This window comes from Mytilus galloprovincialis, chromosome 1 (assembly GCF_965363235.1).
Source record: "Mytilus galloprovincialis chromosome 1, xbMytGall1.hap1.1, whole genome shotgun sequence".
In the NCBI taxonomy this organism is placed as follows: Eukaryota; Metazoa; Mollusca; class Bivalvia; order Mytilida; family Mytilidae; genus Mytilus; species Mytilus galloprovincialis.
In genome coordinates this window covers 108,472,648-108,498,283 of record NC_134838.1, presented here as the reverse complement: position 1 = coordinate 108,498,283, position 25,636 = coordinate 108,472,648, and the positions used below count along the sequence as shown (strand labels likewise).

At 34.9% G+C, this 25,636-nt stretch overlaps 3 protein-coding genes across 3 annotated transcripts; 2 read left to right on the top strand and 1 right to left on the bottom strand.

Moving 5' to 3' along the window:
* Positions 1–1,136: 1,136 nt before the first annotated feature.
* LOC143050088 (protein kish-B-like) lies at positions 1,137–7,882 on the bottom strand. The gene is made up of 3 exons (XM_076223797.1): positions 7,780–7,882; positions 3,173–3,304; positions 1,137–1,641 (listed from the first exon to the last, which is right to left on the bottom strand). The coding sequence occupies exons 1-3, from the start codon at positions 7,787–7,789 to the stop codon at positions 1,559–1,561; spliced, it is 225 nt and encodes a 74-aa protein (XP_076079912.1). The 5' UTR covers positions 7,790–7,882; the 3' UTR covers positions 1,137–1,558.
* A 693-nt stretch (positions 7,883–8,575) lies between these two features.
* Positions 8,576–14,343, top strand: LOC143050072 (uncharacterized). Its single transcript, XM_076223796.1, has 5 exons — positions 8,576–8,674; positions 11,467–11,559; positions 12,340–12,504; positions 12,599–12,657; positions 13,063–14,343. The coding sequence occupies exons 1-5, from the start codon at positions 8,657–8,659 to the stop codon at positions 13,127–13,129; spliced, it is 402 nt and encodes a 133-aa protein (XP_076079911.1). The 5' UTR covers positions 8,576–8,656; the 3' UTR covers positions 13,130–14,343.
* Positions 14,344–21,915: 7,572 nt separating this feature from the next.
* On the top strand, positions 21,916–24,240 carry LOC143050019 (uncharacterized). The gene has a single exon (XM_076223793.1). It carries the CDS (start codon positions 21,928–21,930, stop codon positions 23,929–23,931), a length of 2,004 nt encoding a protein of 667 aa, XP_076079908.1. The 5' UTR covers positions 21,916–21,927; the 3' UTR covers positions 23,932–24,240.
* The last annotated feature ends 1,396 nt before the right edge of the window (positions 24,241–25,636 follow it).

The following is a 25,636-nucleotide window of genomic DNA, read 5'->3' as shown; positions in this document are numbered from 1 at the left end:
TGGTATGAAAGTCATGTGCTATTGTAAAAGGCCTTGACCTTTGAATTGAAGGTCAAATACAGTGTAGATGTAACTAATGTTTTGGGATATTTTTGTGTCAGCCCATAATATTACTATTCTTTAACATAAGCTGATATTTTGAAAACTGATACATCATCTCTGGGAATTTCTTGTACTGATGAAGGGAGACTCCTGAAACAATTCCTCCCTAGTTCACCTCTAAACTTCGGAATTTAGGTGTGAAAAAGTTCAAGCATGTGATTAAAGAGAGAAAAGGTATATAACATAATTTTTGTTCTTTCAAAATACATTCTGCAGTGGTAGACATTTTAAGCTGACCAAAATAATAGATATAAGAAGATGTGGTATGAGTGCCAATGAGACAACTCATCAAAGTCACAATTTGTAAATGTAAAGTAAACTATTTTAGGTCAAAGTATGGTCTTCAACACGGAGCATTGGCCCACACCCAACAGCAAGCTATAAAGGGCCTAAAAAAATACTAGTGTAAAACTCTTCAATGCAACATATTCCTTCTTTTTATGCCCCACCTACATGCAGTATGTTTTTCGGTCTGTGTGTTTGTTCATTCTTCTGTCCCGTTTCAGGTTAAAGTTTTTGGTCAAGGTAGTTTTTGATGAAGTAGAAGTCCAATTAACTTGAAAATAGTACACATGTTCCTATTGATATGATCTTTCTAATTTTAATGCCAAATTAAGAGTTTTGCCAAATTTCACAGTCCACTGAACATAAAAATTATGGTGCAAGGGGGGTATCTGTGTACTATGGACACATTCTTGTTGCTCTATGTTATGGTTACATGTATTTAATCTGTTTGAGTTGAGCAATTGTGTTTCAACCTCTAGACACCAGATATATATGTATAAAGTAGTCTTGGATATTTATAGTTGATTATTAGCAAAGATAAATCTAAAGATACTGATCAGATATTCTTTATCTATAATGGTTTTCAAGAAATGAAACTATTATATGCAATTTACTCTCTCATCATATTGTAAGTAAAACATAGGCTTCTGCTAAGAGTGATACTTGTTGGCCATCTAGAAATAGTAACTAAATAAACCTATCGCCATTTTACTTTCATTTCATAATTTTAAACAAGAAGTGGCAAAAGCAGAATCAGAACTTGCACTCAAAAACTTAAAGAAATATGTCTGATAACTGCTTGAAAGAAGATGAGTTAAAGGTTTTCAGAAAAACCATTGGATGCACGAATTGATGGCTTTAAAATCACATATCCTTTGGCCATGTGAACTATCATTCATGAGCTACATAAGTACACTAATCAAAAATATGACATTTTATTTTTACATGACCAATGACAAAAATAATATATATAAATTATATATACAGGTACATATTATATGGCAACAATGTTTGTTTCACTAAATCTTAAGAATAACAACATGATATTTTTGTCAATATATCACAGAAATTGCTTTATTGTAAATCGCAAAGATATATTTCTGAAGAACTCCAGCGTATACCCCTGTGTATTCCCTATTTTAGATAAGCATCATTTAAACAATCACTTGAATCACCTCAGGACAAGTATATAAAATCCCATGAGAAGACATGATAAAGCCACTGGTATATGTAATCTTGTGCCAATAACTGATGCTGAAATAGAAAGCACAATTGCTAATGTATAAATTTATTCAACAGTCTATATACTGTTTTTTTTTCAAAATGAATATTGTTTCTATTTATTTTTATTGGTAAAATATTTCAGTTTTTATAGACTGGTTATTTTTATACTTTGGAACCTAAATTATAATTGCATTTAATGTACAAAATGTTTTTTATGAACCTGCAGGCAAAAGGGGACACTAGCTGTCAAATTCATGTTCTTTGATATGATTCCAATACACAACTAGTCAAAAAGAAGTAATTAATAATGCATGGAATCCTCATGATGTATCAGGATTTTGAGTGTTTTAAAGACTCAAGGCCGTACATAGACCTATAATGGTTTACTTTTATCAATTGTTATTTGGATGGAGAGTTGTCTCATTGGCACTCACGCCACATCTTCCTATATCTATAAACATCATCTTATTAGCCATAAAATGACCTCTCGAGAGTGCTCATGGTTTAATATGTAAATCATCTTTATACCAGTAATCTATAAAGAATGATTTTTTGTGGGTTGAATTGGTCAACAAAATTGTTCTGCTTGGTTGATTTACTTTTTAAATGTTGAAATTTACTTTTAAATGACACATAAGCAATCTATCTCCAGCTTAGGGTCAAATTGAAGGTTGCATGAATACAAATTCAACAAATGAGGTTCTATTATTGACTTGCAAGCTGATAATACTTTAGCTTATGTTGTCTACTTATAGCAAAATATTGAATCAGTATTTGCTTTTATAAATGTTAGAAAGAAAAAGATAAATAATATTTTAATTTTTTGTCTGAATCATAGTTAAGATTGAGTTACTTTTCTCAGTACAAGAAAGACCACATTTGACATATAATTTAATATAAAAGATGGCAGACTTTTGGCAGATTGTTGATTTTTTTAGTCTCTCAAGAATGTGACACATTTAAGCATGATATATAATAGCTTAACATAATAACCTAAAAATGTAAATCAAGTGATATTCTTGCAGATTACTTTTCAACACATTTAGAAATCAAGCTTTACATGCCATAATGCATAATCACAATTACAGGACATTCTAATCTTTGTTTTTAATATAACTTGTAACCTATCTTCTAAATACCACATGTTCCCTCCTTAAATGTGTCCCAGTTATGAATTCTTGGTGGTTTTTTTTTTAATGTATTTGAATTTCTGTGGTTATGTTGCAACTTGGTTTTTTTCCGAGTTAACTATATATTTTTAGACCTTTTTTCTTCTTCATATTATTTACACTTTTGTATTTTAAAAAATTAAAAATCGACTTTTATCTAAAGTAAGCATAATATAAATCTGTATTTTTTTCAATATGCAGACACAGTGCCTCTGGTATATCAAATATGTTTGTTTTACTAGTGTAGCAAATTTTAAAATAATCTGACAGATCACTTTTTTTACATACACCTTTTATGTGGTGAATTCTCATTATCTCATTATCTTTATTATTTCTGTTACAACATAATATTTTCTGTCTTTTTATGTACTGTACAAGAAATACTAACTTACCTTTATAAAATACCCCAAGAAATCCTTTTTTCTCTGACAAAAACCACTGTTTAAGACGTGGGACTCTTCTCATATATGCACAGGTACAAACAACCAAAAGACTAAACACTAGAATCCCCTCAAATGAGTATACTGCAATAAAATAAGCTTTTTTTTAATACATGTACTATAATTATTCTTTAATTAATATGCAACAAGTTAATAATTGAATTATAAAGTAATATTATTATTTAAATCTGCAAAATCATAGATATTTAGTTGATGCATATATGAATATATGTTATGATTTTGATTTGAAATATACATGTACATGTATGACAATGTATATGTATGGGTCAGTATTTTCAAAAAACTTTAATTACAATAGAAAGTCATATGGTTTAAGGTAATCCTGCCTTTATTGTGTCTTTGATTTAGAAATCTGTTCCAGTTGACCCAAGAATCTGTTCCACTTGAACTTTTGATGTCATTCTAGAACCTTTCCATTGTGGCGTCAGATATTTTCTATTATGATGTCAAAATTTTAAGGGAACTATCATGACTATTGAGATATCCAGTAAAGGGGGACAAATAGCTATATGGTGTATTGGTTTCTAGTCACCTGATGATATCAATCTAATTTGATTATTTAAGAGAATAACAGGGTTGTACACATGTCACTAATGTGAGGTCAAGTTTACATGCAGAGATGAACAGGGCCGTAACTAGCCTCTTTAAATAGTGAGGCAAAATATATATATTCGCCGAGCGTAGCGAGGCGAATACTTTTTTGGGAGGGTCTGAGGCCGCTGAAGGCCCCCAGAAGCTCTGAGAAAAATAACGCAAAATCATGCATTCTGACCGTTTCACGGAATCTTTCTTACTTTGAAACGCAATTGATTTTTAGCTATTTTTTTTCCGACAATATTCTGGTCTCAAAGCAAAAACATAGATTCATTGTAATTTAAGACTATTAGGTTTTACGGGGACAACTTTAAAGTAGACCGATATATAGGATAAAGCAAAAATCGTAATTCTCATAATCATTAAAACTGGATCTGTCTGTCTGTTCTTGTCCTGTATTGTGCTTATACATTTACACTGACAGTGCAGTATTATACTTTAAGTACTAGTACTGCTAAAGTCGACCATAAGGACCATCTTGGCCTTGTTTTACGGTATTAATGATTATTTTATTGTTGAAGACCCTCCAGCAACTATCAAAATTAAGAACAGGAATAAAAACTTTGACCATTGATCATTTGTATTTTTTATATGCATTGACTTTATGTTAGATAAGGTCCCATGCAAGTTTCCTCCACATTCCTTTATTTCTGTTAAAGAGTCTGAACACGACTTAATGCAAGTTTAATCCTTCAATGAAAAAGGTCATATGGCAATACATTGATGTTTTTTTTTAACATGTTTAATAGATGCTTTGATACCAGGAAATTGGTGGTCTTACTTTAAATTAAACCATGTCAGCTATCTAGTTTTATCTACAAAACTAGAGGCTCTAAAGAGCCTGTGTCGCTCACCTTGGTATATGTGAATATTAAACAAAGGACGCAGATAGATTCATGAAAAATTGTGTTTTGGTGATGGTGAAGTGTTTGTACATCTTACTTTACTGAACATTCTTGCTGCTTACAATTATCTTTATCTATAATGAACTTGGCCAAGTAGTTTCAGTGGAAAATGTTAGTAAAAATTTACAAATTTTATGAAAATTTTAAAAAATTGACTATAAAGGACAATAACTCCTTAGGGGGTCAATTGACCATTTCAGTCACGTTGACTTATTTGTAAATCTTACTTTTCTGAACATTATTGCTGTTTACAGATTATCTCTATCTATAATAGTATTCAAGATAATAACAAAAAACAGCAAAATTTCCTTAAAATTACCAATTCAGGGGCAGCAACCTAACAACCAGTTGTCCAATTCATCTGAAAATTTTTGAGCAGATAGATCTGGACTTGATAAACAATTTTTTCCACTGTCAGATTTGCTCTAAATGCTTTGGTTTTTAAGTTATAAGCCAAAAACTGCATTTTACCCCTATGTTCTATTTTTAGCCATGGCGGCCATCTTGGTTGGTTGGCTGGGTCACTGGACACAATTTTTAAACTAGATACCCCAATGATGATTGTGGCCAAGTTTGCTTTTATTTGGCCCAGTAGTTTCAGAGGAGAAGATTTTTGTAAAATATAACTAAGATTTACGAAAAATATGGTTAAAAATTGACTATAAAGGACAATAACTCCTAAAGGGTCAACTGACCATTTTAGACCTGTTGACTTATTTGTAAATCTTACTTTGCTTAACATTTTTTCTATTTACAGTTTATCTCTATCTATAATAATATTCAAGAAAATAACCAAAAATAGCAAAAATTTCCTTAAAATTACCAATTCAGGGGCAGCAACCTAACAAAGGGTTGTCCGATTCATCTGAAAATTTCAGGACAGTTAGATCTTGACCTAATAAACAACTTTCATCCTGTCAGATTTGCTCTAATTGCTTTGGTTTTTGAGTTATAAGCCAAAAACTGCATTTTACCCCTATGTTCTATTTTTAGCCATGGCGGCCATTTTGGTTTGTTGTGCGGGTCACCGGACACAATTTTTAAACTAAATACCCTAATTATGATTTTGGCCATATTTGGTTAAATTTGGCCCAGTAGTTTCAGAGGAGAAGATTTTTGTAAAAGATAACTAAGATTTACGAAAAATGGTTAAAAATTGACTATAAAGGGCAATAACTCCTAAAGGGGTCAACTGACCATTTTGGACCTGTTGACTTATTTGTAAATCTTACTTTGTTTAACATTTTTTCTATTTACAATTTATCTCTATCTATAATAATATTCAAGATAATAACCAAAAACAGCAAAAATTTTCTTAAAATTACCAATTCAGGGGCAGCAACCTAACAACGGGTTGTCCGATTCATCTGAAAATTTCAGGGCAGTTAGATCTTGACCTGATAAACAATTTTACCCCATGTCAGATTTGCTCTAAATGCTTTGGTTTTTGAGTTATAAGCCAAAAACTGCATTTTACCCCCATGTTCTATTTTTAGCCATGGCGGCCATCTTGGTTGGTTGGCGGGGTCACCGAACACAAATTTTAAACTAGATACCCCAATGATGATTGTAACCAAGTTTGGTTGAAATTAGCCCAGTAGTTTCAGAGGAGAAGATTTTTGTAAAAGTTAACGACGGACGACGACGACGGACGACGGACGACGGACGACGGACGCCGGACGCCAAGTGATGAGAAAAGCTCACTTGGCCCTTCGGGCCAGGTGAGCTAAAAAGAGACAGTTTTGTATTCTTTGATATCAAGTTCAATTCTCCATGCAGAAACGACCATTTTTTTTGTGACCAGTAGCATAGTATATTCTTAAAATATTTTCTCGCACAATGTCTGGACATCGGTGGACATTCAACATTGCAAAACCACACGTTTGCAAATGAAAATCAACACTCATGCTATAGTCATACAGTAGGACAATAAATGAACAATAGACAAACCCGGGACACAGAAGTACAAACAATAGACCATCAACTCTGAAAACTGAAAGTAAAATAGAAACATGGATCACGAAAAACATGCAGGGGCGACTTCAAAGAGAGAAGAGAACTTGCTTCTTGCAAGATACTTTCCGTGAAAAGGAATTTGATATGAAGACAATCTTTTGTTTCAGTTTTTTTTTTTTTTTTTTTTAATTTCCAACATGAGGCATTTGCCTCATTTGCCTCAATGTAGTTACGGCCCTGATGAAGAGAAAGTTTTCAGTTGTAAGGTTGGATTTAAATTTGCATGCATTTATTGTCAAAATTCGCCATTATGTACCAACCTGGTAATACTTGAATATAAAAACACCACAAAATGATTACAATAACAGTAGTCAAAAGGTCTGAAAATTACTTTTAATACAAATGTCTGATGTACAAATCATGAATGTGCATCTCATACTCATAGGTAGTCGTGGAACCGTAACTCAGACGTCCTTGAGTTATTTTTTGACTATATGGTCTGCAAATAGTCAAAAAATGATAAAAGGACATAAGAGAGGGGGGATAGGACCTTTATCGGGACTCCGGGATCGGCTTTTTTTAAGCTCGGGATTTCGGGATTGACCCTTTCGGGATCCGGGAATTCTTTTTTTCGGATTTCGGGATGCCGGGATTTACTTTATTTAATTTCGGGACTTCGGGACTTCGGGAATTAGTGTTTTTAAGCCCGGGATTTCGGGATCAGGACCCCTCCTATCCCCCCTCATAAGAGCTAGGGTTCTGAAGCAACTAACTATATTGACTATCATCAAGTTCAGGTTTTATGCACATGATTCGATATAATTGCAGTTTATTATTCTTTCAAGACAGCCAAGTGAATAGGCAAAAAACTATCTAGTATTTTATGACTATTTTATTGATGGTTGCTAAACGGCCAGTGGCAAATATTTCAGGACAGTTTATTGACTAAATGACTTATCGTTAGGTCTCAGTCGGCAGCCCAATAACAGTATTTCAAATTATCAATGTCAGGGACCTTTATAATGTGTAATATGGGAGCTGTCGTGGTAAATTTAAACTGAGAAGGAAAATAGTTCTGTTTACCATTTGTCATTTTGCGTGTCCGGAAATTACAGAAGAAACATAATTTCCGAACCGTATGCGATTCTCCACAAGTTTCCGAATTTCCCGGTCTCACTAATTAGCGACAACAAGAATTTTAGCGACAACAAGCGACAAGAAACTATTTAGCGACAAGAAAACATTTTTTTTTAATTAAAATTAATTATTGCAATAAATATTAAAAGAATATGCAAAAGACAATAATTTTAGCGATTAGAAAGTTAAAATTGATAGAAAAAAATGAAACATTATTTACATAATATTTTATCATCTATTATGAATAACAGCCAGTATTACGTTTAATTATTGTATTATGAGATTACTTTTCTTTGTGTTTTAGAGCATATTATTTATCTTATAATTTGTTTTTTAAAACTCTGTTCGTGCAATATATATTAAGCTCGCAAAATGAATTATTTGTGCATCATTGTCCTGAAAATATTGACACAAATTGTGAAATACAAAGAACTGAAATCAAACAGGAGGAAAAGGAAATTGAAATGTGAATGTTCACAATCTCTTTCTTCCTCACAAATGTTTCATTTCTTCGACGGTCTATCTATCTATATATATAATAAAACATTTTAATTAGACATATCTGCTCGTATATTTAAAAAAAAAACATTAAATACAAATTTCTAATAATCTAATAAAAAAAAAATGTTTTCTTGTCGCTAAATAGTCTTCTTGTCGCTTGTTGTCGCTAAAATAATTCTTGTTGTCGCTTCTTGTCGCTTGTTGTCGCTTTTTGACGCTTGTTGTCGCTAATTAGTGAGACCCGAATTTCCCGAATAGTGTCAGTCGTTATATTCCACCGATCTCCGACTGATTTCCGATTGCAGTTGCATTTGTGTAATGCATGATGACCATGATACATGTATGGTCATGTATGTTTTCAAGTCTCGATAGAGGCCTGTACAGAATTATTCAAACTATAGAGAGTGTTATTTATTAGAATATCTGCGGGGTTTCTTGAGCTTAAATCGGCAAAGTCTAGGAAATAATGTCATTAGTTTTTATACGACCGCAAAAATTGAAAATTTTTTGGTCGTATATTCAGTGGTATCACGTTGGCGTCGTCGTCTGTGTCGTCGTCGTCGTCTGCGTCGTCTGCGTCGTCGTCGTCCGAATACTTTTGATCACTTTTAGTTTTCGCACTCTAACTTTAGTAAAAGTGAATAGAAATCTATGAAATTTTAACACAAGGTTTAAGACCATAACGAAAGTTGAGATTAATTTTGGGAGTTTTGGTCCCAACAGTTTAGGAATAAGGGGCCAAAAAGGGGCCCAAATAAGCATTTTTCTTGGTTTTCGCACCATAACTTTAGTATAAGTAAATAGAAATCTATGAAATTTAAACACATTTAAGGTTTATGACCATAAAAGGAAGGTTGGGATTGATTTTGAAAGTTTTGGTCCCAACAGTTTAGGAATAATGGTCCCAAAGGGTCCAAATTTAATCTTTGTTTGATTTCATCAAAAATTGAATAATTGGGGTTCTTTGATATGCCAAATCTAACTGTGCATGTAGATTCTTAATTTTTGGTCCCGTTTTCAAATTGGTCTAAATTAAAGTCCAAAGGGTCCAAAATTAAACTAAGTTTGATTTTAACAAAAATTGAATTCTTGGGCTTCTTTGATATGCTGAATCTAAACATGTACTTAGATTTTTGATTATGGGCCTAGTTTTCAAGTTGGTCCAAATCAGGATCCAAAATTATTATATTAAGTATTGTGCAATAGCAAGAAATTTTCAATTGCACAGTATTCAGCAATAGCAAGAAATCTTCAATTGCACAGTATTGTGCAATAGCAAGAAATTTTCAATTGCACAGTATTGCACAATAGCAAGAAATCTTCAATTGCACAGTATTGTGCAATAGCAAATATTTTCAATTGCACAGTATTGCGCAATAGCAAGAAATATCTAATTGCACAATATTGTGCAATAGCAAGAAGTTTTCAATTGGGGTTATCTATTTTTGTCCAGAATAGTAGTTGAATCAACTTAAATCATTGATTTATACAATATACAATGTATATTCACTTTTACTATCAACTGATAAATTAAAACAATCTTTACCATTCAGTGATAACAAGAACTTTTTTTACATTTTAATATGTATTTAAATGAGTAGTTATTGTTATAAACTCCATTAGAAATTTGAATTGAGATCAGTTTTGGGATAAGGGAAAGGGGGATGTGAAAAAATGGGGGGGGGGGGGGGTCAATTTTTTTCATTTCAGATTTCATAAATAAAAAGAAAATTTCTTCAAACATTTTTTTGAGAGGATTAATATTCAACAGCAAAGTGAATTGCTCAAACGCAAAACATTTTTTTTAAGTTCATTAGACCACATTCATTCTGTGTCAGAAACCTATGCTATGTCAACTATTTAATCACAATCCAAATTTAGAGCTGAATCCAGCTTGAATGTTGTGACCATTCAGCGTTCAACCTCTGCGGTCGTATAAAGCTGCGCCCTGCGGAGCATCTGGTTTTAGTTTAGTTTAAACATATTTATTTATAGTGGATTAGGAAACAGGTTTTGCAACTTATATTAATCCCTTTCCACTTTGCGGACACGAGTGCTGCCTTGTAGCGGCATTAGCCTGCTCTTTTTCGAAATCTACAAGGGTGTCTCTAACGGTGCAAGAGATATGGCTCTCTCTTAACACGGGTCAGCCATTTATCGTCTCCTTCCGACGGACTATCCCTTATTGGGAAAAAAATTGGGTGCTTATATAGGGAATCACTGAAGCGCGTCTGGAGCGGGCCCCTAGCTCTTAGGTCAGTCAGTGGGTCCCCACTTATGAAAAATTCTGGATCCGCCACTGATGCTTTATTCAAAAAATATGTAAAAAGTATTGGTGCGGCATGGTTTTTTTTCTAGATAGGGAGCTACCGTTTTTAATTGGGGGGGGCAGGACAGGAGTTTCTAGTTAAAAAAAAGGGCAGGGTGAGATACTTTATAAAAAAAGGGCAGGATGACAATTTATGTTTGTTATAGCGCTAAAATATTTCCCAAACCTCCAAATATATATAGAGTAATTGCACACTGCACGATGTAGCAAAGAATATTTTTTGTTGTAGAATCAAAATTTATGAAAAGTTTGTTTCTTTTGGGGTAATTTTCCGGAGAGTAATTAGAAACGTCTGATGATGGGATGAGACTTAATAACTTAATCTCCATGAAAATAAGACTTGCGAATACCAATATATTCCATACCTAATATCATTGACTTTACATTAGCAATTCATTTAATCACAAACAGTTTCAAAGACAATTGACAATGACGAAAGGGACGGAGCCAAATAATCTCCATGCAAATTAAATATGCCAATGCTTATATACAACTGCACCAAATATTATTGACCTACCACAAGTGATTCTCCATAAACTGACATAATCAACCAGATGCTCCGCAAGTAAAACCTTGGCAATTTAAAAGTACCAATGGAAAGATAAATATTGTTCAAAAAATGCAATTAAATGAAATTTCATTTTAAACTGTTTAATTTTAAAAGAATAGATTTTTATCTCTATACCTAGAGCTGAGACTGGGAAAACCTCCCACTGTGAAAATCTGAACTACTCAGTTCTGTAACTTGATCAGGGAAGAAAAAACTTAAGTTATAATTTTGTGTTTTTATGTACCCATTTCAGGCAGCTATACTTACTGGAAGTGATGAAACAGACATAAAAGTGAATTTGGAACAAAGTGAAGTTGAATGTCTGAAAAAATCTATATGTGTAAAGGTAAGTAAATGAGGTCAAATTATCCTACAAAACAAATATTATATTGACATCAATTCTTATACTGTCAAATCTGTACAGGAAGATCACTCTTTGGGCCAGAGACAACTTACCTCATAAGAGAGGTAACCTTTGAATTGAGGTTCTAAATTCATATGTATTACTTCAGCTGAATAAGAAGAGAGTGAACTGATAAGACAAGATTTCTCTTCAAATTTACTGAATTACATGTGACATAATTTAAAAAAATGAATTATATAGAAAATTATAACATAATTATCAGTATAGTTCATGCTAAGAATTTCTTAAGCTTTTGAGTTATAAGTAAAAACACTTATGACCAGATGGATGATAGTAGGAGCACATCTTTTGAAAAGATTAAACATCAAACAAAAAACAGGCTTGATATGATACATCATTAATACCTGAAGTAAATAAACTCAATCTAAGTATTAATACAATATGAAGAGAATATATATTCCTTGGGTGTTTGTTTATATGCTAGTAGGGCTAACACAATAGCTATATATATGTTCCAGTTACTCTAATTTATCAACCAAAAAAAATTTACGCAACATTTTGACTTTTGTCTTAAAATGTTAGTATTTTAAAGTTTTCTGCATTAAAAAATAACCTGACAGTGAAATTTTTTTACTGAATTAGAGATTAAAAAGTTATGCTTAGACCAGTAGTTTAAATGATACATCAGAGGTTGCTGTTTACATGTCTTATGATTTTACCTAAAAAAGTACATTGTAATAATGTATCTTCATTTGTTTATAGGCAGCTAGTGAGTCTACATGCCAACTTTATCCAGTCTTTCCAGCTTTAACGCCATTTCCATGTCGAAAACATGAAACTGTCACCTTACCAAGTAACCAGACATCTTTCAAACTAGAGCTGTATGAATGTAGTAATAATAACTCTGTAGATGCAGATCTGGGAAAAGTATGTATATATGCTTAATATATTGTTAATGTATTGTTATCAGTTGTATAAATGCAATATTTAAAATTGAGTATTCCATTTTGTATCATTTCAGCTTGTAATGCAGGATCTACCCAAATCAGCAGTAGTATCAATAGTTTTCCATCTCAGAAGGTATTGTATTAACCATTGTCTCATAATTACATGAAAAATAATATTCAGTCTGAGTAAAAAATTAGATGTTTTTTCTATGATCAAATATTTCATTTGGAATTTCTTTGAAGGATAGGTGTACAATGGCAGTTTTAGGTCACCTGACCTGAAGTGTATTGCAAGAATTCTGATTTCTGTATTCTGACTTCAATCAGTACAATATGAAGTGATAGGGTCTCATGGTCCAAAAAATAAATAAAAATCTGACAGTTTAAAAGTCTAGAAATCAGTATAACAGTCTTGATGAAAGCCTGAAGAAGTATAGACAAATATAGGATAAGAGAAGATGATTAGAGTAATAAAGAATATGTTGTGTCACTTATTTGTAAAAACATGCATCACCAAACCTTTCATTTTTTTTTCAAGGATGGATCATTACATGTTACATGTAAAGAAGCAAGTTCAGAAAAGACAGTCTCAATTTATACAGTAGAAGTTCAAAGTTGACAAGCCGCTGATGATTAAAACATTACAATTATATATTATAAGTTATTGCTTTGATGGGTCTCCATCATTGTCTGATTGACAGTTGTATGAGGATTGCAGTATTACGTTTGTTAATGATATTCTTCTTTTTATACAAAGTTTTATTTCCCCAAAGTTATTCTAATGGATTATACTAGTGATACACTCATGTTTAGTACTTTTATACGATACTGACTTATAAAGATAAGAGCTATAGATAAGATAACTGACTGAAATATAATGAAAGACCAAAATCATGTGTTTTATTATTGTTTTGATTGTACCCAGTGGATGAGGACCAATAATTTCTTATTTTACTGTAACATTTCAATTAAACAATTTCTGGTTCACTATTATGTTCACCAATACTATATCTCTGTTTTAAAGAAGTGGGTATACTGGTTTGACTCTGTCTATGTGTCCTTCAAATAAATGTTCATTCTTATTTCATCAGGCTCTTTAATCAGAGCTTCCTGAAATTTGGTTAAACCCCCACTTTGAAGTAAGGTGGCTTGCTGGTTTACCTCAGTTTGCCTGTTTGGCAGACCTTCTATACATCAGTCCTTCCATCCTTTAGTCACATTTTCCTTAGAAACCATGATTCAGATTCATATCTTCCTGAAATATGTGGTATTAAGCTTCATTGTGAGTATCATATACCCGCTATTGTGTTTTCACATTCATCACTGTTCAACTGACTGTAGACAAAATATTTATATATTGTTTAGAAGATATGAAACTGAGCACTCTGAAATTTTTTATCAAGCTTCATATGAGCATGCCTTTCACATCCATTGCTCATCAGCTTCCTAAGAGGGGTATCTTTAGTGAGAACAACACCCCATCACTTCTACTTTTTAATATCTTTTAAATGATAGGAATTTCATTCACAATGCCAATTTAAATTTTAAAGTTTAGCTTAGTCACCAACCGTGCAAGGGCTGTATAGCCAGTCAAGGTCGTTAAAAACTTCCATTAGCAGTAAGTTCAGCTACTCAAAACTTCAATTTTGGAACATTTGATTTAGCGTCAATGTACTGTCATCATTTACATTCTTTTACTACTGTTCTTTCCAAATTGTGTTGTTATTAATGAACCTATGTGTGTTTTGATTTAAATTTGTGAATGATATTAAAATCTATCAACCAACATGTACACAATGAATAAAAATAGTAGAACTTAGTGTTAAATTAAAAACAATAATTATATATCTTGAAAACTCTAGTTGATAGGGAAAATCTGACCATATAGCAAAATTGTTAGGAAAATAATGGTTCTTTTGTCGAAAAAGGTGGATTCAACCTGGTTTTATAGCTGGTTAAACCTCTCACTTCTATGACAGTAACATCAACTTCCTAACAAAAGTAGGGGATCATTATTGTAAGGCATTGGAAGTACTTGTTATGATATTATAAATTCAGAAAAAGGAAATATTATTCTTTTAAACATAACGGTTGTGTTCTTACGCATAGTAACTTGGCTCGCACGAGCAAGTAAAACATTTTTTTAATCAAAGATATGGCATTAATTTACTATTTTTATGTATGGATTTCACAGGCCAAAGTTTCATTTTGTTGTTTACCAAATATAAAGGGGGGAAGCATTTCATTAGCTAAAACATAGTTTTACAAGTTAGGTGTGTACATATGTTGGTACTAGGGGGATAATTATCAAGTTTATCAAATTTTTAATGTGTAAAACACTGGAAGTGAAATGAATTTTTCATTTGTTTACATTTTTTTTGTTGTACAAGTGTTACGGCAGGGAATGTATGTAATTACTCATGGCTTACCTTCTAAATGCTATATATCATGTAATTCCCGTATTAAGGATCATTTCTTGTAACCAAATATTCATATTTAAACGTCTAATATGCCTGATATACATAGGGAAATACTTCAATCGAATTGTTTATTTACGGAGACTTTGTCGTCTGCCATTTTGTGGGGACCGAAACATGTGTTTTGATATCTTTAAATACCAATTCGTCCCCTGGACATTTGATCTAATATTGTATTTTTAATACCACAGATAAGATTTTTAATAAGTATACCCTGCCGGACACAAATATATTGTTAATATTTAGATGGTTGAAATGAACTATGTTGTATGTTATTTACGTATTATGTAATTACGCTGATCGTCTGCTAAATCAATGCGCGCGCAGTGGTGTCCGATTGTTTATTTCAAGCTTCTTTGTCGATATTTCAGATGCTATAGCTTTGTTTTGATATTTTATGTATAAGGACAATGTTCGGACAACTTAAGATGATATGTATATCATGTTTTTCATTATCTGAAATTTTTATAGTTCCGGCTTCCCGGAAAGGACAAGTTTCCATTGGATTAGTATGTCACGTGACAATTACAATTTAGTATATAAACGCGCGAGCACTCAGCAATGGCAGATAGCCCAAAGTTTTGCTGGCGGCAAGTTCAAACCTTGGAAAACAAATAAAGTAACTATAACCTTTAGGTGAGAATAAGGATAACATAATGAAGTTTAATGATATGTAATTAGCCGTCTTTTGTACAGTAAGCTATCTCCCACCACGTCGGACACCACAAATATGTATTTAAGGATTTATGATTCAGTACACTTGAACGCAACTGTTTATTTATATAGTTTTACGATGTTATAATGTTACATACTTTTAACAGTGGACAAATAAAAACTGTTAACATTGGAAAGATAACTTTATTTTATTGAACTTGGACACATACAAAAAGCACATGAATTTACACTGATGAAAACAATAGATGTTGGAGGACGCTCGTTCAAACATAAAAACTATGGAAAGCCGTTAGGAACAAAATTAGCTCAGTAACACTCGAATACAAGGGATTGCTCAATACATACATATTAAACATTCCGAAGACCATACCTGACAAGTAATTTGGGAAGTTTAATACAAATGTAGAGTAGCTACATGAGTCACACACTGTATTTAAGTGTTATTAAAGTAAACTACCGAGTATAGGACAGGATGCTCTCGGGTGGCTTACAATTTGGTGTCAGAAGTGGGATGCTAAAATTCTAATTAGCATCCAGGATACGAACCTTGGAATAACCTGTCAACTTAAAAACGTGGTTTAAGCCCGACGTGGTGGATTTACTGTACAAAAATTTATTATAACTATAAAATATGAAACAACAAATAAAATAAAGTCTTTATTTAGAATATGACTGATGCTGGTAGGAACTCCCCAGACCCTGAAATAAATTTCCGTATGGAAAGGGATTTAAATTTAGATGACTTAGGACAAGGGGATCAAATACACACTGATGACAATGACGACTTTGATAGGGAATCAATTTTACAAGGTCATGGTGATGAAGTAGATCAGAGACATAAAGGACGGGATGAATATCAGAGACATGATTTTGACGATAGGAATGGTAGGGGTAATCATAATATGCAACCAATTGGCCCACCAAAGGTAACACTTAAACCTGAGCCCTTCTCTGGTAAGGATTGTTGGGAGGAATACTTGTCGCATTTTGAGGACTGCGCTGAATTGGGACAATGGGGGAACCGTACAAAACTGTTGTTTTTGGCAGCTAGCTTGAGGGGCCAAGCAAGGACATACTACATGAGCTTGTCTCCTGGCGACAGGCGCACATACCAAATGCTAACACAAAAGTTAGATCAGAGGTTTGGGAGTTCAAAACACAAAAATCGTTGGCTCTCAAAGTTAGAGATGCGCAGGCGCATGGCAGGGGAAAGCATAGCTGAGGTGGGGGATGATATAAGGCAACTAGCGCAAAAGGCGTACTATGACCTTGACCTAGCAGCGCAGGAGTCTCTTGCATTAAACCAGTTATTCAAGGTAATAACTGTGGAGATGAAATGTCGTTGTATTGACAAGGAATGCCACACAATAGCAGACGCTGTTGATGTAATAGAGAGGTATGAATCAATATTGGGGGATCAAGACAAAAAGAAGTCAACAATGATCAGAGCTGTGGAATCCAAGGACACCGAAGGACACATGAGTGAAAAGGATTACCATAGCAATTTGCAGGAATTACAAGATAGGATAGCAAAGCTGGAACAAGGACATGGAAGTCGGGAATCAAAGAGGGCAAATACTGGCAGATGCTACGGATGTAACTCCCCAGACCATTTTATGAGGAACTGTCCACACAAAAACAACCAAAGAGCTAGAGGGAATTTCCAGGGCAACCAAAGACAAAATACCTCTTTTAATCACAACCAGGGAAACGACAGAACGCTGGCTCAATAGGTCGTGAGCTAGTGACAGAAGATAAAAGGCCTGATATGAAGGGAGAAAAACATGTCCGGACAGGACATATAGGGGAAACAGATGATAATTGGGATAACGGGTTTTATACAAACGGATTAATTTTTGGGTTTCCTGTCAACTTTTTAATTGACAGTGGCTCAACAGCGTCAATATTATCTATTGATGTTTACGAAAAATTGCCTTCAAATGTTTGGTGTTCTTTAGTACCAAACAAATCCGAAATATTTGACGTTAATGGCAATAAGGTTTTTGCCATTGGATCGATCATTTTAGAACTAATGCTTGGTCAAGAAATTTTCAGTCAAAATTTTATGATATGCAATATCAATCAGGATGGAATACTTGGACAGGATTTCTTACTAAAGGAAGTTAGTAAAGTAAATTATCAGCGCATGGTCTTGCACACGATCCACAACCAGGAAATACAATGTTGGATTGGAGGGAAGGCAAATATGATTTGCAGAGTAGAAATTAAGGACAACATGACAATTCCTCCAATGACGAGTACTATGATGCCTGTAGAAATACCGGGAGTCAATCATTTAACAGAATACGGATTAATAGAGGGCACGACAGGAACAGCCAAGTCTACATTAACCATACCTGGGATTATAAATACACAAGACCAAGTACACTTTGTTAATGTTGTCAACTATGGTGACGACGAAGTTAAACTGTATAAAAAGGAAACAATAGGAACATGTGAATCATATACTGAGCATGATTTGAAACCAGAGCAGATTAGAACACTACAGAAAGATTGCTTTACAGCTAGTGAAGAAATACCAGAACATCTTACTGACTTATTAAAAAGGAGTTCAACTTATATAAATGAGGACCAAAGACAACAACTCTCCAGACTCCTTTCACAGTACCAAAATGTATTTTCAAGGACAGATGATGACATAGGGAGGACAGACCTTGTAACACATAGAATAAATACAGGAAATGCAGTACCCTTTAGGCAGAGATCTAGACGTATGCCACTTGGAAAGCAAGAGATGGAAAAATCAGAAGTCAATCGGATGTTGAACAAAGGAATCATCGAACCATCTTCTAGTCCTTGGGCATCAAATATAGTCCTTGTAATGAAGAAAAATGGCAGCCCTAGGTGCTGTGTTGATTACAGAATTTTGAATGACGTCACGAAAAAAGATTCCTACCCGATTCCGAGAGTAGACGAGTGCCTCGACTCGCTCGCTGGGTGAAAATTCTTCGGATCAATGGACTTAAATTCAGGATTTTGGCAAATCGGCATGGCTCCTGAAGACAAGGAAAAGACCGCATTTCTGACAAGTTTAGGGTTATACCAGTTCACTGTCATGCCCTTTGGACTTGCAAATTCACCATCTACTTTTGAGCGTCTGATGGAAAATGTTCTCAGAGGGCTACAGTGGAAAGAACTATTACTCTACATGGACGACATCATATCAATAAGTTCGACATTTGAAGAGGGTCTTGGGAGGCTGGAAAGAATCTTTATACGTCTACAAAATGCACATCTTAAATTGAAACCTGCCAAATGCATTTTCTTTCAAAAACAAGTTAGGTTCCTTGGGCATATCGTGTCCGAGGAGGGAATTTCCACTGATCTAGAGAAAACAAAAGCAATAGATGACTGGCCTGTCCCTAAATCTGCAAAACAGGTGCGCAGCTTTTTAGGACTTTGCTCTTACTATAGGCGATTTGTTAAGGGATTTGCAGCAATTGCAAGACCAATGCACAAAATTTGTGAAAAGAATAGCCGTTTTGCTTGGAATGATGAGTGTCAAAAGGCATTTCAACAGTTGAAAAGCGCTTTAACAAGTACACCTGTACTTGCCTACCCACTGCCAAATTTGCCATTCATACTTGACACAGATGCAAGTGATAAGGCTGTCGGAGCAGTGTTGTCACAAATTCAAGATGGTCTTGAACGAGTTATAGCATACATGAGCAAATCTATGAACATACATGAACAGGCATACTGTGTAACCCGAAAAGAGCTACTTGCTGTAATTATAGCACTAAAGACATTTCATCATTATCTATATGGTCAGGAAGTTTTGCTGCGCACAGATAACGCAGCTGTATCATGGATGAAAAATCTAAAGAAACCCACTGGTCAAACAGCCAGATGGCTCGAAGAACTGGGAACTTACAATTTGACAGTAACACACAGAGCTGGAAGGAAACACTCAAATGCCGATGCTCTGTCCAGAAGACCTTGTAAATCATGCGAGAGACAAGAATCTGGAAACCACACAAGCGACGATGAAACAGACGAAATCCAACTTGAAGAAACTGATTTTGTTAACCAGGAGTTACACGAAAATGAAGAACCAACACCAAGAATAGAAATAGTACGAGTATGTACAAGAAGTCAGACAGGAAATCAGTATAGTGCTACACCAAGTGGTTACTGCATTGATGGATGGGACCCTGATAGTATCAGACAATGCCAATTGGAAGACCTAGACATGTCACTCATTGTGACATATCTTCAAGAAAAGAAAAATAAACCTGACTGGGACCAAGTATCAAAAGGAACATCATTCCAGAAGACAATATGGCGACAATGGGATAGGCTAACAATAAACAATGGCATGCTTTATAGAAAATTTTATTGTTCTGATAAAGACGATGTAGACAACTTCAAATTGCAGCTCCTGGTACCAAAATCACACCAAAAGACAGTCTTCAAGTATTTTCATGACGTTCCATCTGCAGGTCATTTAGGACCAGATAAAATGCTAAGTAGGATCCAGCAACTCTTTTACTGGCCAGCTATGAAAAGCTCCATCACAAGGTACTGCAAGGAATGTGACCAGTGTGCTGCTAGGAAATCACTGAAGCGGAACAAGGCTCCATTGGGTCAATACTTGGTTGGCGAGCCTATGGAACGTGTGGCGATTGATATTCTTGGTCCACTTCCGTTAACAAAACGACAAAACCGCTATGTTCTGGTCCTTTGCGACTGCTTTTCTAAATGGACTGAAGCATATGCTATTCCGGACCAGGAATCCCTGACCATTGCCCGTACCATCGTGAATGAATTTATTTGTAGGTTTGGTTCACCCTTACAGCTCCACTCTGATCAAGGAAGGTCTTTCGAAGCAAAGCTGTTTCAAGATCTGTGTGATCTACTTAAAATTGACAAAACTAGAAGTACAAGTCAACACCCCCAGTCCAACGGAAGCGTAGAAAGATTTAACAGAACACTCCTAAGCATGCTAACATTTTATTGTCAAAATGATCAGAGAAACTGGGATGAGATTTTGCCACAGGTTATGATGGCATACAGATCATCAGTTCACGCCAGTACAGGACAGACCCCTAACATGATGATGTTTGGCAGAAACATATTTCTTCCTATGGAAGCTGTTATTCCACGTCCTGATGGACCAAACGAATCCACTTCCCCTGAAACAGATAAATATGTAAATGAATTACAGGACGCAATGGCAAAGTCACATGTACTTGCTAGGAAACATCTTAAGCAGAATTCTGAATATCAAAAACGTCACTATGACTTGAAAGCAGTAAAGCGCGAATTACAAGTAGGTCAAGCTGTATGGCTTTATGATGCATCGAAGAAAAAGGGAATTTGTCATAAGTTGACATCAAAATGGAAAGGACCATATGTTGTTACAAGGAAAATTGACGACATCACTTACCTTGTGAGAAGGTCAAAGAAACAGCCAGGGAAGATCTACCACATTGATAGACTACTGCCCTATCAAGGACGGAATCCGCCCACTTGGTTCTCCAGTAGGAAGGTTTGAGATGCCTTTCAACGTTGTTTGAATAGCCGAAATTAGTTGTACAAGTTGTTACGTTTTTAATTGTTTTGATGAGTTACTATGTTTAAGAGTAACTGTTTGACTTTTCTCAGACTGGAGAAAGTCATGATGGAATTCCTAGAGTTGGATCCACTCTGGAAGAATATGTAAGGGAGACAAATGGCCATTGTTTCTCAGGACATATTATTGGCTGTAAGGGAAGGATGAATCTTCCTGCCAGGGGAATGGCAGATTAAACTACTGCCAAGCGTTTTTTTTTGTATGCGCAAGCTGCGCGGCGGAAAGCAATTAACGACAACTTACTGTCTTGAGGAGGCTTGAGATTTTTGAAATAGGGAGACCAAGGGGGTGAATATCATATTTTTAGACTGAAACTTAGCTTGATCCATTTACTACCAGCATATGCCATATGGAGGGGGGGAGGATTTTAAACACACAAACAAATATAGTCACACTACAGGACACTACATGATATTATGTATTGTATTAATATATGTTGTATGGTGGAGGGATTTATAATTGATGATTCAATTTCAGAATGAGACCATCATCCCAAATTGAGGCAAAGTGTTGGCTGTGTCCCATGACGTTTAGGACAAGGAGACAACTGAAAAATCATCTGGCAGCTGCCCCACACAAAAGGCTTTCGGTCATTTGTGTTTGGTGTCCTGAAGAGAAATCCTACAGGAGGATGGTTGACCTTAAGGAGCATGTCATGGCTCACCACCGCAGTAAAATAGAACTGATGCCTTATAGCTTCCTGAGCGAAAACAATGGGTTTTGGATGGCAAACTACCCAGAGACATATGCTAAGGTAATCCTACCATCAAATGAGAATTCTCAAGAAGCAATGAAAGCCAGGATTGAGGTTCTGGAATTTTTAAACAGGGTGGACAACACCAACAGAAAGAAAGAGGAATGGACTCTAGGGTGGAAGTGTCCGAAGGAGATGGTAAAAGGTACACAAGAAGAAGAGGTTGAGTCGGAGAAACCCAATGGATCTTACTCACCAACACGCCCCACTATTTATGAAGGGCTGGCCCTCCAGCAACTAACTTTGGGACTTGGAGACTCTACAGCCATTTTTAAATTGGACCTTGGAGTTTCTATAAGATTTTATATGATCCATTTGAATGACTCCGTTCTTAGAGACCAAAAAATGCTTGACGCTCTGATTAGAAGGATGACAGCACTAGTTAACACAAAGTACGCAGGATCACATACCTTCTCTGTCTCGATAGACGGTAAACTAAAATCTATAGTGGCTCCTGTAGTGGCTAGGAAATTATCCATAAAGGAGGAGTATATAATGGATATAAAAACATCAGGCGAATTATTCCCAGGAAAACAGACAAAAGCCGCCACAAATCAACTATCACCACTGAAAACACCATCAACATCTGACATCATTTTGGAAGACGACAGCGACAATGAAGAACCAGAGATTTTAGAGGAACCAACAAGCCAGAAGAAGGGTAGAAAGACGTCCGAGAAAGAAGAAGAGAGATATGTAGAGAAAAGAAAGAAAAAGACTAACCACCAGGAACAGAAGGCAAAGAAAATAAAGAAAGGAAAGGATTACAAGAAACAGGATGAGGAAATGACATTAACAGAGGAAGGACAAAAGAGAACGGAAAAACAGGAACAGGAGGAGATCAAACGGAAAGAGGAAGAACATAAGAAGCGGGAAACACAGAAACAGGAGGAGGAAGTCCGACTAAAGGAAAAACAGGAACAGGAGGAGATCAAACGGAAGGAGGAAGAACATAAGAAGCAGGAAACACGGAAACAGGAGGAGGAAGTCAGATTAAAGGAAGCAGAACAAAAGAGAAAGGAAAAACAGGAACAGGAGGAGATCAAACGGAAGGAGGAAGAACATAAGAAGCAGGAAACACGGAAACAGGAGGAGGAAGTCAGACTAAAGGAAGCAGAACAAAAGAGAAAGGAAAAACAGGAACAGGAGGAGATCAGACAGAAGGAGGAAGAACGTAAGAAGCAGGAAAAACAGAAACAGGAGGAGGAAGTCAGACTAAAGGAGGCAGAACAAAAGAGAAGGGAAAAACACAAACAGGATGAGGAAATTAGAATGAAAGAGGAAGAACTAAGGAGACAGGAGGAGGCAGAAACCAAGAGATTAGCAGAAGAAACCAGGTCAAATGAAGCAGAACTAATGAGACTACAGGAAGGAGAGAACCTGCAAAGTGAACAGTTTTACACTGCCAGTGAAAGAGCAGACAAACTTTTAAGGAGAGGTGGGATGCCACTTTTCCCAGCTGGGAGGAGGGAATGGGAAAAAGAAGAAATCGTAACTTTGATTACCATACCAGCTGAAGTGAAATGGCCCCCGAAGAACTGGAAAAACATGACCCCTGAACAAAGATATTTCAATTGGGAGTATGCTAGCATTGCATTGGAGTTAAACACTGGGAAACAGCTTCAATTTTCAAAGGAGGAGCTTCTATTAAAGTATCACTTTTTGGCACTTCCAGGCACGAAAACCCCACAATCAACAGAGGGCAATACAATGACAGTTAAGTCTAGATACTATCTGTACCAAGCAATTGCCAATATCATTAAGAGTAAAACAGACGATCCCACCACCTTACAATTGCTTGATATGATTGAAGCATCATCATCAAAGAGAGACACATCAACAGACATTATCTTGAACAAAATTGATGCAGTGGGTGTACAACTTAGACTTGGTGAAGACCAATGAAGAGAAAGACAATTTATGAACAATTCTTTTAAATAACATAGTTATACTGGTTTTTTTTAATTCAGGAGAATTAATATATATTGAAGTTGGGGGAAGTGTAAGGCATTGGAAGTACTTGTTATGATATTATAAATTCAGAAAAAGGAAATATTATTCTTTTAAACATAACGGTTGTGTTCTTACGCATAGTAACTTGGCTCGCACGAGCAAGTAAAACATTTTTTTAATCAAAGATATGGCATTAATTTACTATTTTTATGTATGGATTTCACAGGCCAAAGTTTCATTTTGTTGTTTACCAAATATAAAGGGGGGGAAGCATTTCATTAGCTAAAACATAGTTTTACAAGTTAGGTGTGTACATATGTTGGTACTAGGGGGATAATTATCAAGTTTATCAAATTTTTAATGTGTAAAACACTGGAAGTGAAATGAATTTTTCATTTGTTTACATTTTTTTTGTTGTACAAGTGTTACGGCAGGGAATGTATGTAATTACTCATGGCTTACCTTCTAAATGCTATATATCATGTAATTCCCGTATTAAGGATCATTTCTTGTAACCAAATATTCATATTTAAACGTCTAATATGCCTGATATACATAGGGAAATACTTCAATCGAATTGTTTATTTACGGAGACTTTGTCGTCTGCCATTTTGTGGGGACCGAAACATGTGTTTTGATATCTTTAAATACCAATTCGTCCCCTGGACATTTGATCTAATATTGTATTTTTAATACCACAGATAAGATTTTTAATAAGTATACCCTGCCGGACACAAATATATTGTTAATATTTAGATGGTTGAAATGAACTATGTTGTATGTTATTTACGTATTATGTAATTACGCTGATCGTCTGCTAAATCAATGCGCGCGCAGTGGTGTCCGATTGTTTATTTCAAGCTTCTTTGTCGATATTTCAGATGCTATAGCTTTGTTTTGATATTTTATGTATAAGGACAATGTTCGGACAACTTAAGATGATATGTATATCATGTTTTTCATTATCTGAAATTTTTATAGTTCCGGCTTCCCGGAAAGGACAAGTTTCCATTGGATTAGTATGTCACGTGACAATTACAATTTAGTATATAAACGCGCGAGCACTCAGCAATGGCAGATAGCCCAAAGTTTTGCTGGCGGCAAGTTCAAACCTTGGAAAACAAATAAAGTAACTATAACCTTTAGGTGAGAATAAGGATAACATAATGAAGTTTAATGATATGTAATTAGCCGTCTTTTGTACAGTAAGCTATCTCCCACCACGTCGGACACCACAAATATGTATTTAAGGATTTATGATTCAGTACACTTGAACGCAACTGTTTATTTATATAGTTTTACGATGTTATAATGTTACATACTTTTAACAGTGGACAAATAAAAACTGTTAACATTGGAAAGATAACTTTATTTTATTGAACTTGGACACATACAAAAAGCACATGAATTTACACTGATGAAAACAATAGATGTTGGAGGACGCTCGTTCAAACATAAAAACTATGGAAAGCCGTTAGGAACAAAATTAGCTCAGTAACACTCGAATACAAGGGATTGCTCAATACATACATATTAAACATTCCGAAGACCATACCTGACAAGTAATTTGGGAAGTTTAATACAAATGTAGAGTAGCTACATGAGTCACACACTGTATTTAAGTGTTATTAAAGTAAACTACCGAGTATAGGACAGG